Genomic DNA, 9,824 nt, shown 5'->3' on the forward strand with positions numbered 1-9,824 from the left:
AAGATTTTATTGGAAAAAAATGTATTCTGGAAAAAGTCTGGTCAGAAATTTTATTTTGACCAATATTCATTTGTCTGTCGCCTTCATTCTGTGGACAATGCTGGCGAGACTGTGAGAACCTGTGGGGGTCATTCTGCAAACTGTCGACCTCGCCGCATTCCCGTCACGGTGTTCACGTCGGAACAACGGCGACGTTTGTACGGGGGGAGGTTGAAGCGCCGTCTTTGTCCAGGGCTTTGTGAGCTTCTCTGTTTGCCCGTGAGCAAGGCATCATTACAACAACCGAGTCACATACGACCCAGCCTGAGGTGTTCCTTCCTTCCTTCCTTCCTTCCTCCGTCTTGTTTCATGAGTTAGCGTAACCTGCTGAATGGTTTTACGACACGAGGATAACGGCGCTGCATTGTCCTTAACTCGTGATGTCGTAATTATCTGTTTTTTTATCCAACTGTGAAACTGAAGGTATCCCGGTGTGCCAAGTATCAGGTAGCCAAGGTGCTGAAAGCCTCCAGGCCAACAGCTCAGGTAGAAACTTCCCGTGACGCAAAACGAACATCCATCAACCACGTCGGTATTCAGCCTTTAGTGCGAGACGGCTATTTTGTTTTGACAGTCTGATTTAATTTGACTTAGCTAGCACAGTGAGTGAGGGCAAGATGGAGTCACGTCCAATCGGTTTCCATCTTCTGGCAAAACAACAAAATGCTTGTTTTGGCGTGGACTTTTGTCCAGCCAGTCAATCAGATCCATTTTGGGACTTCAAAGAGATGTCCCAGGAAGAGTCTGCAGACCGTGGATGAGCATTCACTTTCACTTTGCGTCGCTCAAGAGTGCGCGCCACCGCTGAGAGGAGGTTAGCGCACCCCGGCTTTGAAGTGGTGCCTCCGAGCAGACAATGTTGACATTCTTCCCGCACATCGCTTTGCTCCTGAACGCCCCGTCAATACACGCCTGTCTCTTCCGCTGTCAAGCCGAACCAAAGCTATGAATGCTAATTTGCTTTAGACACGTGGTTGTTAGTCCCCCTCTATTAATGAAAGACATCATAACAAAAGTAGTAGTAATAATGATACATAAATTATGGAAATGATAAATATTGATTTATTGATTCATTCATGCATTTATTCATTCATTTATTGGAAACCTGCAAAGGTCAGTGAAGCACTGCAAACAATGCCCAGATTGGCCGCTAGGTGTCGCAACATCCAACCATCACATACAGTATCTCAAGTGTAACATGAATAGTTCCCCATATGACTTGGCAAATTAGCTGTGACTCAGACATGAGTGACCAGATTGCAAAAGAGTGCGTGTGTGCCCCGTGCAAATATAATAGCGTGCAACAAGTCACACATGCTCACACGACCATGGCGTGCCAATTTGAAACTTTTCTATGCCTGTTTAGCTTTGCTTCACCTTTAAAGGCATTTCAACCACCTGCCGCAAGCACCCAAACAATTGAGAGAAATAATTTTGCCAACTCATCCTGATCTTTTTTTGCGTGTGTGTGTCTCCAGTCTGCCTATAGATCACACATGTCCCCGTTGGAGAAGTTCACCCGCTAAAATGTCAATAATATCAGCTGACAAAATATGAGGAAGTGGCACATGAGGAAGTTTTGCCGGAGGAAGATTTTCCTGCTGTGTCATCCTGACCTTCCACTCCTAGATGACAAGCGAACACAAACTGTGTTGATATTGGTATGATATTTGTCCATTTTAAATATGGGAGAAATAACCAGCAATCAACCCGTGAAATGGGATGTACAGATAAGTCAAAATCATGGTCAATCATGTCCAAATTTAAGAAGAATAATGATAATATTTAAAAAAGGAGCCTATTGTAGGCAAGTAGTAATTAGTAATCATTTTAAACTCTGCATACACATAAGGGAATTCAGTTGAGTTTGTAAATAAATAAATAAATACATGAATAAATAAAAATAATGCAATAAATAAATCATGCAATAAGAAAAAAGATAGATCACCTGTAGTTTTGCAGGGTTCCTAACTCTTTGGTGACGAGCCTCTGTTTACGTTTGGCGATTGATTCCTCGAAGTATGGCCAAGTGAAAGGGCATGGAGATTTAAAGCATTGTGAGTTTCCTCTTTTTTGACGGGCACCGTTTTGGAGCTGGGTGCAAAATTGAGGCCGGCGATTGCGTCAACTGACCCAAATTGCAACTGACCCATATTTTTTATTCTGGCAAATCGCCTTTGTAAGATACGCTAGCTACATAGGTAGGTGATACACATGCTATCAAAAGTCTACACACCCCTTTTCAATCCCCCCATTATAATTACTCTGTTGTCAAAACTCAAATGCAATGCAATGCTACTTCAAAGCCTTTAAGTGCTATCTTGACTTTCATATTTGTGATTTTTGGAGACACTTTAGCACACTCAAACTCAATGCCCGGGGGCCAGATACGACCCGCCACATCACTTTTAATATCTTTCTTTTTTTTTTTTTTTTTAATATTTGACCAGTTTTGACTCGTCTGATTTGAAAACAACGCTTTTACTGTATATAATATGAGCATAATGATCGCCGTGATGTTTGTTCACACCACTTAAGGTTGATGAGGGTACAAAACGGAGGAGGCCGGATGGACACTCGGGAAAGTAGCAACAAGCGACGCTGCCGTGTAGCTACATGCAAATTCAAAAGCACTCCAACAGTTGTTTTTGTCCGAGAGAGACAAGTGCTCAATCAAGACCGAAATGGATGTGAAGAGCCTGAAAGAGGTCGCCTTGCTTAAATAAAAGCAATATTTTAGGGGGGGGGGGAACCACTCAGTGACTACAAAATTAGATGCCGACTGTCTTGAGAGGACACACTTGAATAATAATGCCCAGAGATTCTGTGAAGAATTTATTTCAATGAGTTGCCTAAATCCAGAATTTCTTCCAATATTGTTTTTATTTTTTTTGTTTTTATTATGACTACATTTGCAAAGGTAAATTGAAATTTAGATTCCAGCCTGATCTTCAGCCCTGCACGCAAATAATGCTTCATGAAATTTCCTGTGTTGCACAGCAAATTAAATTCAAATTAGCTTCAACTAAAATGGCTAATTAACTGAATTTTTATTTTTTTGGGGATCATGTAGTCAGTCAAATTTGACTCACAACGGGAATTCTCATCTCAAAAATCTGTAGAAATTCTGCTGAAAACAAAAGTCCCTTTGTGGAAATCAAAAAGCCTTTGCACGTCTTTCACTATGCTTTGGCGACCCCTGGTGTCTGTCAAATAACACTTTGTGTCATTAAAGTTCCTGTTGGAAAGGTCAGCTGACTTGTGTTCAAACTCTTGTGGAAAGCCACTTGGTTCTTCAAATAGGTGGTCATTTTCTACCTGCTCCTTTTCTTCTAATAGATGCTTGGCCTGCACAAAACAGTGTCGCTGGCGTCTTGGGCTTTTGATGAAGGCACCATGTGGCCACCTTTGATTCCAGTGGCCACTTTGACAGTTTGGAGGCTGTCTGAAGTGAGATCAGAGACGCAAGAGAAGCAGACGTCCAGCCGGGGGAGAAGATCAGAGCGGACATTGTGAGGTACACAGCGTTACCGGCTCCTGCAACTTTTCCCTTTGTATATATATCTTTTTTTGTCAAATATATATTTAGTAGCACCTTTCTCTGCAGCTCTTATGGTTCAAATAAAGAACTGTGAGGTTTTATCTGATTTTCACCAAAGAGCCCTGGCAACACCTCAGCTAGTTGTAAGACACTATTTTTTTTTTTAATTTATAAGCATTGGCAAGATGGAACATGCATCACATTTTCTGAGCTCAAGGAACTTTGCCATTTCAAATGAGGTTTTGGCTCCAGATAGGCAAGATCACGCCACAACGCAGGATGACTTCAAGTAGTACAAGAAATGACTTGTTTTATTTATGCATACCAACAAAGAACAATAAGCTCGAAACCAGACTTGTCAAACTCGTTTACACTACGGGACGTAACTAAAATGACCGTTTTCTGCACCAAACCAAACTACTTGTTTAATTAATAATAACGTGTTTAGTTTATAATTAATAATAAATAACATTTCATTACACTATTACCATTAAAGGCCCCAACGCAATACTGGTGTACTGTCTCCCTCGTGTGGTAAAGGTTGGAACAACAGGTACTTTTTTTTCAGCCGTGACAGCCTTAGTTAACTCCATTCGCGTCAGTTATTACAATTATTGATTATATAACAGTCCAAATATGTGACTAATATTTGTGTGTTGTATTTTATGCGTGAAACCACTGAATCACTGCACTGTTTGATTTCACGCCTGGGGCAACCTGCAAGGCATCACTAATCAATCGACGATGCCTGCCTGCTCTGTCACACATAAAAACTAACGCGCACGTCACACGCACACACCTTGCCTTCCACTTGTTGACCAAGTGCGTATCACTCGTCGTTCGGAACGGAAGCAATGGGATCGATCGTGAAGCTCTCCAACGGTGCGCTTATGCCCATCGTCGGGCTGGGGACATGGAAGGTGAGTGATCTGTTATCTCTATTTTCTTGGATCTAGTTCAAAGTTACCAGTTGCTTTCTGTGGGTGTAACTATTTTAAAATACACGATGGCAAAGAGGCTTGGCAGTCGAAACTGAAATTTAAACTGCAGAGCGTTGCGTAACAGGTCGGAAATAAAATCACCCGAGTGACATTAAATTGCGTGGGGGAAAAAAAAAAAGCACAATCGGACTTGAAGCTAACGGTGGCTAAAGCTAGCAGCCATTCAGTCTTGGTGGATGATGATTGAATTGATGTTGTCATTAAATGTAACGGTGCAGGCGGATTCTTTTGGGTTTTGTCTCTGTTATTCGCTTTATTTCACATATGCACGCCTATAACATCATTTATTTTCATGCATTCATAATGTTTCAAAGCACTTTCTGTCTCAAGGAGTCTTGAGGTAAATCTTGAACATGTTTGGTATTTTTTGGTGTCACGAGGTTAAAACTATGATCTACATATTGTTCATTTTTTATGGGTTTTATGGTCCTAGTCTGAACCTGGACAAGTGAGTGCAGCGGTGAAAGCAGCCATATCGGCGGGCTACCGACACATCGATGGGGCTGCCGTTTACCGGAACGAGGCGGAGGTGGGCGATGGAATCCAGGCCATGATCAAGGACGGTGCAGTCAAGCGAGAGGACCTTTTCGTTGTTAGTAAGGTAGGATACATAAGAAAGCCATTTGATGGAGATTCAGATCCAGCAGGATGCTTCCTAATGTTCCTCGCCTCATTTTTTTTTGCCCTGTAGCTGTGGTGCACCTTCCATGGAAAGTCCATGGTCAGGCAAGCTTGTGAGAAGACCCTGAGCGATCTCAAACTGGCCTACCTCGACCTCTATCTGGTGCACTGGCCAATGGGATTCAAGGTAAATGCTGCAAGTCTCATCCACTATTGTCCCAGTTTTTAAAAGTCCTCTCTTTGGACTCGTATAGCCCGGCGACGAGATGTTTCCGTTGGACAGCAACGACCAAATCATTCCTGATGATTCCGACTACCTCCAGACATGGGAGGTGAGTTAAAAGTTTGCTCAGAGCACACAAATAGAGGAGAAAACATTTTTTGTGTTTCAGGGAATGGAGGAACTGGTCGATGCCGGTCTGGTCAAAGCCATCGGCGTCTCCAATTTCAACCGGGATCAGATTGAGCGTCTTCTCAACAAGCCGGGCCTGAAGTACAAGCCGGCCAATAACCAGGTACACCAACGCAATATGGACCCATTTCTTTTCTAGAAATAAAAAAAGTCATTCCAAAAAAAAAAAAAATGCTAATGCTCTTTTCCTCCCAACAAGGACAAATAAATGATTTTGTAATTTCCTCGAGTTTAATGCAGTTCCTCCCTGAGGCTAAGCTAATGCGCTTACTCTGTTGTTTCGCCCTTCTGCTTTCGATTGATCCTGCCTCGTATGAAATTAAGCCACCATTTTCTTCTGTGGCCTGCAGCCGTTGTAGAAAAACAGACCTGATGGATGGCAATTGTGCCCTCCGTTATACTTTTGTGCCTTGAAGGTGGAGTGCCACCCATTCTTGAGTCAGGAAAAGCTGATCAACTACTGCCACTCAAAGGGCATCACCGTGACGGCCTACAGTCCACTCGGTTCCCCGGACAGACCCTGGTAAGTCGTCAAAGGCGGATCGGAAAGTTTCTTTTCAGGATGTGACCGCCGGCCGCGCTTTTTTTCAGGGCCAAACCCGACGAACCTTCGCTTTTGGAGGATCCTAATATCACGGCCATCGCCAAAAAGCACAACAAAACATCTGCTCAGGTACAAACGGCACTAAAAGTTCCATCTGTTTTGAATGAGGATAAAATTGAATGGAATTAAAAATCACAATTTGAGGAGGGGAGGGGGGGTCGAGCAAATAGATGGTTTCAGTGGTTCACCCCAAGTCTTGATGCCCCAATCTCAACTCAGGTCCTAATCCGCTTCCACGTCCAAAGGAATGTGGTCGTGATTCCCAAATCGGTCACACCTCACCGCATCCAAGAGAATTTCAAGGTAAGGAGCGAGAAAGACACACAAACACACTCTTTGTCTTGCACGCCTGGCGAGCGCCTCATTGATTTTTCACCCTTTGCAGGTGTTTGACTTCCAACTCAGCGACGAGGACATGAAGATCATTTTAGGATTCAATCGGAATTGGCGAGTCTGTCCGATGCATTGGTGAGTGTATGGACCAAATGTTCAGACTTTATTGTATGGCTTTTTATTTGATGAATTGATTGATCGATCTTGGCCTCCAGGGGCGTCAAGCACAAGGACTACCCCTTCCACGCTGAGTTCTGATGCGGGAAAATGGCAAGCACTGGTCTGAATTTTGGCACTGTTCGAAAAATCGTAGCGGCTTCACGTTGGCAAGTTTGAAATGTATCCCGATTGACTATACATGTTTCAATTTGAACACTTCCCCTTATTTGCAAGTCATATGTGCCACTTGTGACTGTTGGCGTTGCTGAGTCATGTGTGTTACTTGTGATGGCGTTGCCTCATTTGTTTTCACTTCTTTGTCCCACGTGTGCCAAAGCCACACGCTGCCGTTATGCGCTCTTAATTCGCACGAGGCCGATGTTGTATGTAACGATAAAATAGTGTCATTTGAGAGCATTCTCAATTTATTTTCTTCCTCCCCCTCGTAAACAGACTTTATGTCTTTGGTGATATTCCAACTGAGCTCAATTATTTTCACTTCAAGTTGATTCTGCAGTAAAAACATATCTGTAGTAAATTAGTTTTGGCACCACTTAGTCGTCACGACACTAAAAGCCTCCCCCCCCCCCCAGTATGTTTGTTTATGCAACATAGTTAATTTCGCATCCATGAAGAGAAAAATTGACTGTACCGTGTCTCTTGTTTGGAAATAATAAAAATTCAAGACGTTTTATTCTCATTTAATTTTGAAACGCCAACATTGACCGCTTGCTTTTGTCATTTGTTGTGCAGAACAAGTCCGATATAGTACAACAATTTGTTTTTCCGATTTTTATTTCTAAAGACTCGCACGAGAAACTTCAGTTGTCGACTGCACTTCTCAAAGTGACCACAAGACGGCGACAGCGTAACGCCTCAAAGCTACAATGTTCTGACGTGACCCTTCTCCATCCTAAATTCCACAAACGCTAAAAATAGTCATACCATAGTTTTACAAGTAATCACGCACAGATAAAGAATAATGAGCCACACCTCCTGTTGCAACTTTATTCAATTTTCAAACATCTTCCAATACACACACACACACACACACTCTCACACACACACTCAAAGTGCAGAAATTGACAGCACTGTCTGTGCAGAATAGGCAACATAGAGCAAAACGCGTTGAATATTGCACATGATCAGCTTGAGGTTTTTGAGTTTTTAAACATGAAAATATTAAAAGACCTCTCCAGCAAAATATTGCATAAGTGCTTGGGTTTTTTTTTTTTTTTTTCCTCTCGTCATACAAATGTTTCTTTTTCAGTCCTGGCTTGTTCGAAGACAAAGAACCCAGTGCAGCTTGTTGAAGCAAAGATTGCACGAGCTTCTGTCGATTTCCTGAGCAAGTAAACAAGCTGACCTCATTGGAAGTGACTTAAATCCCACTTTGTTCCTTGAATATAAATCTCATAGTGAAAGTCACCAAAAGCCATGTGATACATTGGCGTTAAATTGCCACACTAAACCCACCCGCGCCGCCCTGTTAGTGTTTTTTTTTGTTTGTTTTTACCCCACTCCCATTTTCAGGAGCACTCTGTGAAGGTTGTCACCATGTTGCCCCTCCTCTGCGTCACTGTCCTGCAGTGCTGCTTGGCGGAACGTTGGAATCTGCCGTCATTCCTGGTAGTGTGAGCGGTAAAGGAGAACATCTTCTCCAAGTCTTCAAACATTTCATCAAACAGTCCCCCTCCTCCTCCAAAGGGACGCCTCTGTTGGTTCCCCGAGGCTTCGCGGAAGAACCTCTGGTGCGCTTGATGATGATGGGAGTGGAAGTGTTGCTGCTGCTGCTGACCGAAAAAGTCAAAGTCCTTGAAGATGTCGTCCATGTTGAACGAGCGGTAGTGCTGGCGGAAGTTGTGATTTGCATTTCCTCCGTGCGCCGACTGGCCGCGGCCGAACTGGTCGTACTCTCGTCGTCTATTATCGTCTGATAATGTCTCGTACGCTGAGGTAAGACAACAGGTATGGTGAGTTTTATGAAATCAAGAAATGCAATCTTGTCACTTGCCTAGTTTTGGAAATGTGTCTATTATAAGCAAGCTGTTGTGCAGAATTGTGACGTCACACCAGGCCCCAAGATCTTACCCTCAGCTATTTCTCTGAACTTGGCCTCGGCGTCCGGGCCCTTATTTCGGTCCGGGTGGTACTTGAGTGCCAGCTTATGGAAGGCTTTCTTGATCTGGCGCTCCGATGCGTCTTTGGGCACCCCCAGGATGTCGTAGTAGTCCCTCTTGGCTAAGATGAACTCGGAGATGAGCAAGATATGGAAGGCGAGCAGCAACACGCACTGCGCCGTGGCCATGACTGCTTTGGGGCTTCTTTTGTTGGGCACCTTGAGCGGACGAGAACAATTTGGTTACGTTGAGGGAGAGTTAACTAATAGAGTACGATTGAAGAACCATTATAGTCAAATGTTTTTAGCTAGTTTTTGGCTAGTTTTTAACGTCATCCTTCTGAATCGAATCGTTTACGCACAAGCGCAAGAAAATAACAACTCGCCATTTTGAATGGAAAGTGAGAACGTTTGCTTATCCTAATTTCTACATAAAATGGAGCTCAGTTAAGTAGTTGAAAACTAATTTGTTGAGTGCGGCTTACCTGGGTCACCAAAGTAGCCAGGGACACTGCGGAGTGCTGCTGACAGCTCCAGCTGATACGAAGCTGCTAGCTAACCTTTGTTGACGAAATGCATTCCTGAGAGCGAGCACCACGACTCGCAACGCTATTGGCCCATTCAGCGGACGCAGTGACTCAAAGCCCTCCGATTGGTCGAAATGGTCCACGTAGCTCCACGAAACAGAAATGAGTCAAGAGTAACTTATCATGTGTTTCCGGTTTCGTTTTACTAAACAGACGTGTCGTCCGCCAGCTGGTACGTATTGTGAGTCAACGAATGGCAGAATGGAATAAGATTTGGTCGGGATTCAGGAGAGTCGGGTTCGAGTTGTAAGTAATATTTTCAAATTACGTGCTGTATCTAATGGACAAATGACATACCAGGAAATGTAGATATTCCGAAGTCAAATTCCTCGTTTGACATGGGCAATAAAAATTTTGCATATATATGCCTAAATATTGTTATCTAATATATTGACTGCAGTTTCACAT

General features: G+C 43.3%; 2 protein-coding genes across 3 annotated transcripts; one reads left to right on the forward strand and one right to left on the reverse strand.

Annotated features, from left to right (window-relative positions):
- Positions 1–3,414: 3,414 nt before the first annotated feature.
- On the forward strand, positions 3,415–7,400 carry akr1b1.2 (aldo-keto reductase family 1, member B1 (aldose reductase), tandem duplicate 2). 2 transcript variants are annotated; one of them, XM_085902003.1, is made up of 10 exons: positions 3,415–3,556; positions 5,015–5,182; positions 5,273–5,389; positions 5,457–5,534; positions 5,595–5,717; positions 6,031–6,137; positions 6,206–6,287; positions 6,438–6,521; positions 6,604–6,686; positions 6,767–7,400. In XM_085902003.1, exons 2-10 carry the CDS (start codon positions 5,132–5,134, stop codon positions 6,807–6,809), a joined length of 768 nt encoding a protein of 255 aa, XP_085758129.1. In that variant the 5' UTR covers positions 3,415–3,556; positions 5,015–5,131; the 3' UTR covers positions 6,810–7,400. The 2 variants fall into 2 exon arrangements, with proteins under 2 accessions (XP_085758129.1, XP_085758128.1); XM_085902002.1 differs by lacking the exon at positions 3,415–3,556 and adding an exon at positions 4,332–4,500.
- A 48-nt stretch (positions 7,401–7,448) lies between these two features.
- Positions 7,449–9,450, reverse strand: dnajb9b (DnaJ heat shock protein family (Hsp40) member B9b). Its single transcript, XM_085902004.1, has 3 exons — positions 9,315–9,450; positions 8,802–9,048; positions 7,449–8,661 (listed from the first exon to the last, which is right to left on the reverse strand). The coding sequence occupies exons 2-3, from the start codon at positions 9,016–9,018 to the stop codon at positions 8,240–8,242; spliced, it is 639 nt and encodes a 212-aa protein (XP_085758130.1). The 5' UTR covers positions 9,019–9,048; positions 9,315–9,450; the 3' UTR covers positions 7,449–8,239.
- Positions 9,451–9,824: the final 374 nt, after the last annotated feature.

This window comes from Syngnathus leptorhynchus, chromosome 21 (assembly GCF_054491065.1).
Source record: "Syngnathus leptorhynchus isolate UIUO chromosome 21, UIUO_Slep, whole genome shotgun sequence".
NCBI lineage: Eukaryota > Metazoa > Chordata > Actinopteri > Syngnathiformes > Syngnathidae > Syngnathus > Syngnathus leptorhynchus.

Excerpts from the sequence above, each read along its gene's own strand:
- akr1b1.2 (XM_085902002.1), top strand. The coding sequence starts at position 4,435 with ATGGGATCGATCGTGAAGCTCTCCAACGGTGCGCTTATGCCCATCGTC. Across the intron at positions 5,718-6,030 it reads ACAAGCCGGCCAATAACCAG|GTGGAGTGCCACCCATTCTT; the intron begins GTACACCAACGC and ends TGTGCCTTGAAG. Across the intron at positions 6,138-6,205 it reads GGTTCCCCGGACAGACCCTG|GGCCAAACCCGACGAACCTT; the intron begins GTAAGTCGTCAA and ends GCTTTTTTTCAG.
- dnajb9b (XM_085902004.1), bottom strand. The coding sequence starts at position 9,018 with ATGGCCACGGCGCAGTGCGTGTTGCTGCTCGCCTTCCATATCTTGCTC. Across the intron at positions 8,662-8,801 it reads GTTCAGAGAAATAGCTGAGG|CGTACGAGACATTATCAGAC; the intron begins GTAAGATCTTGG and ends GTCTTACCTCAG.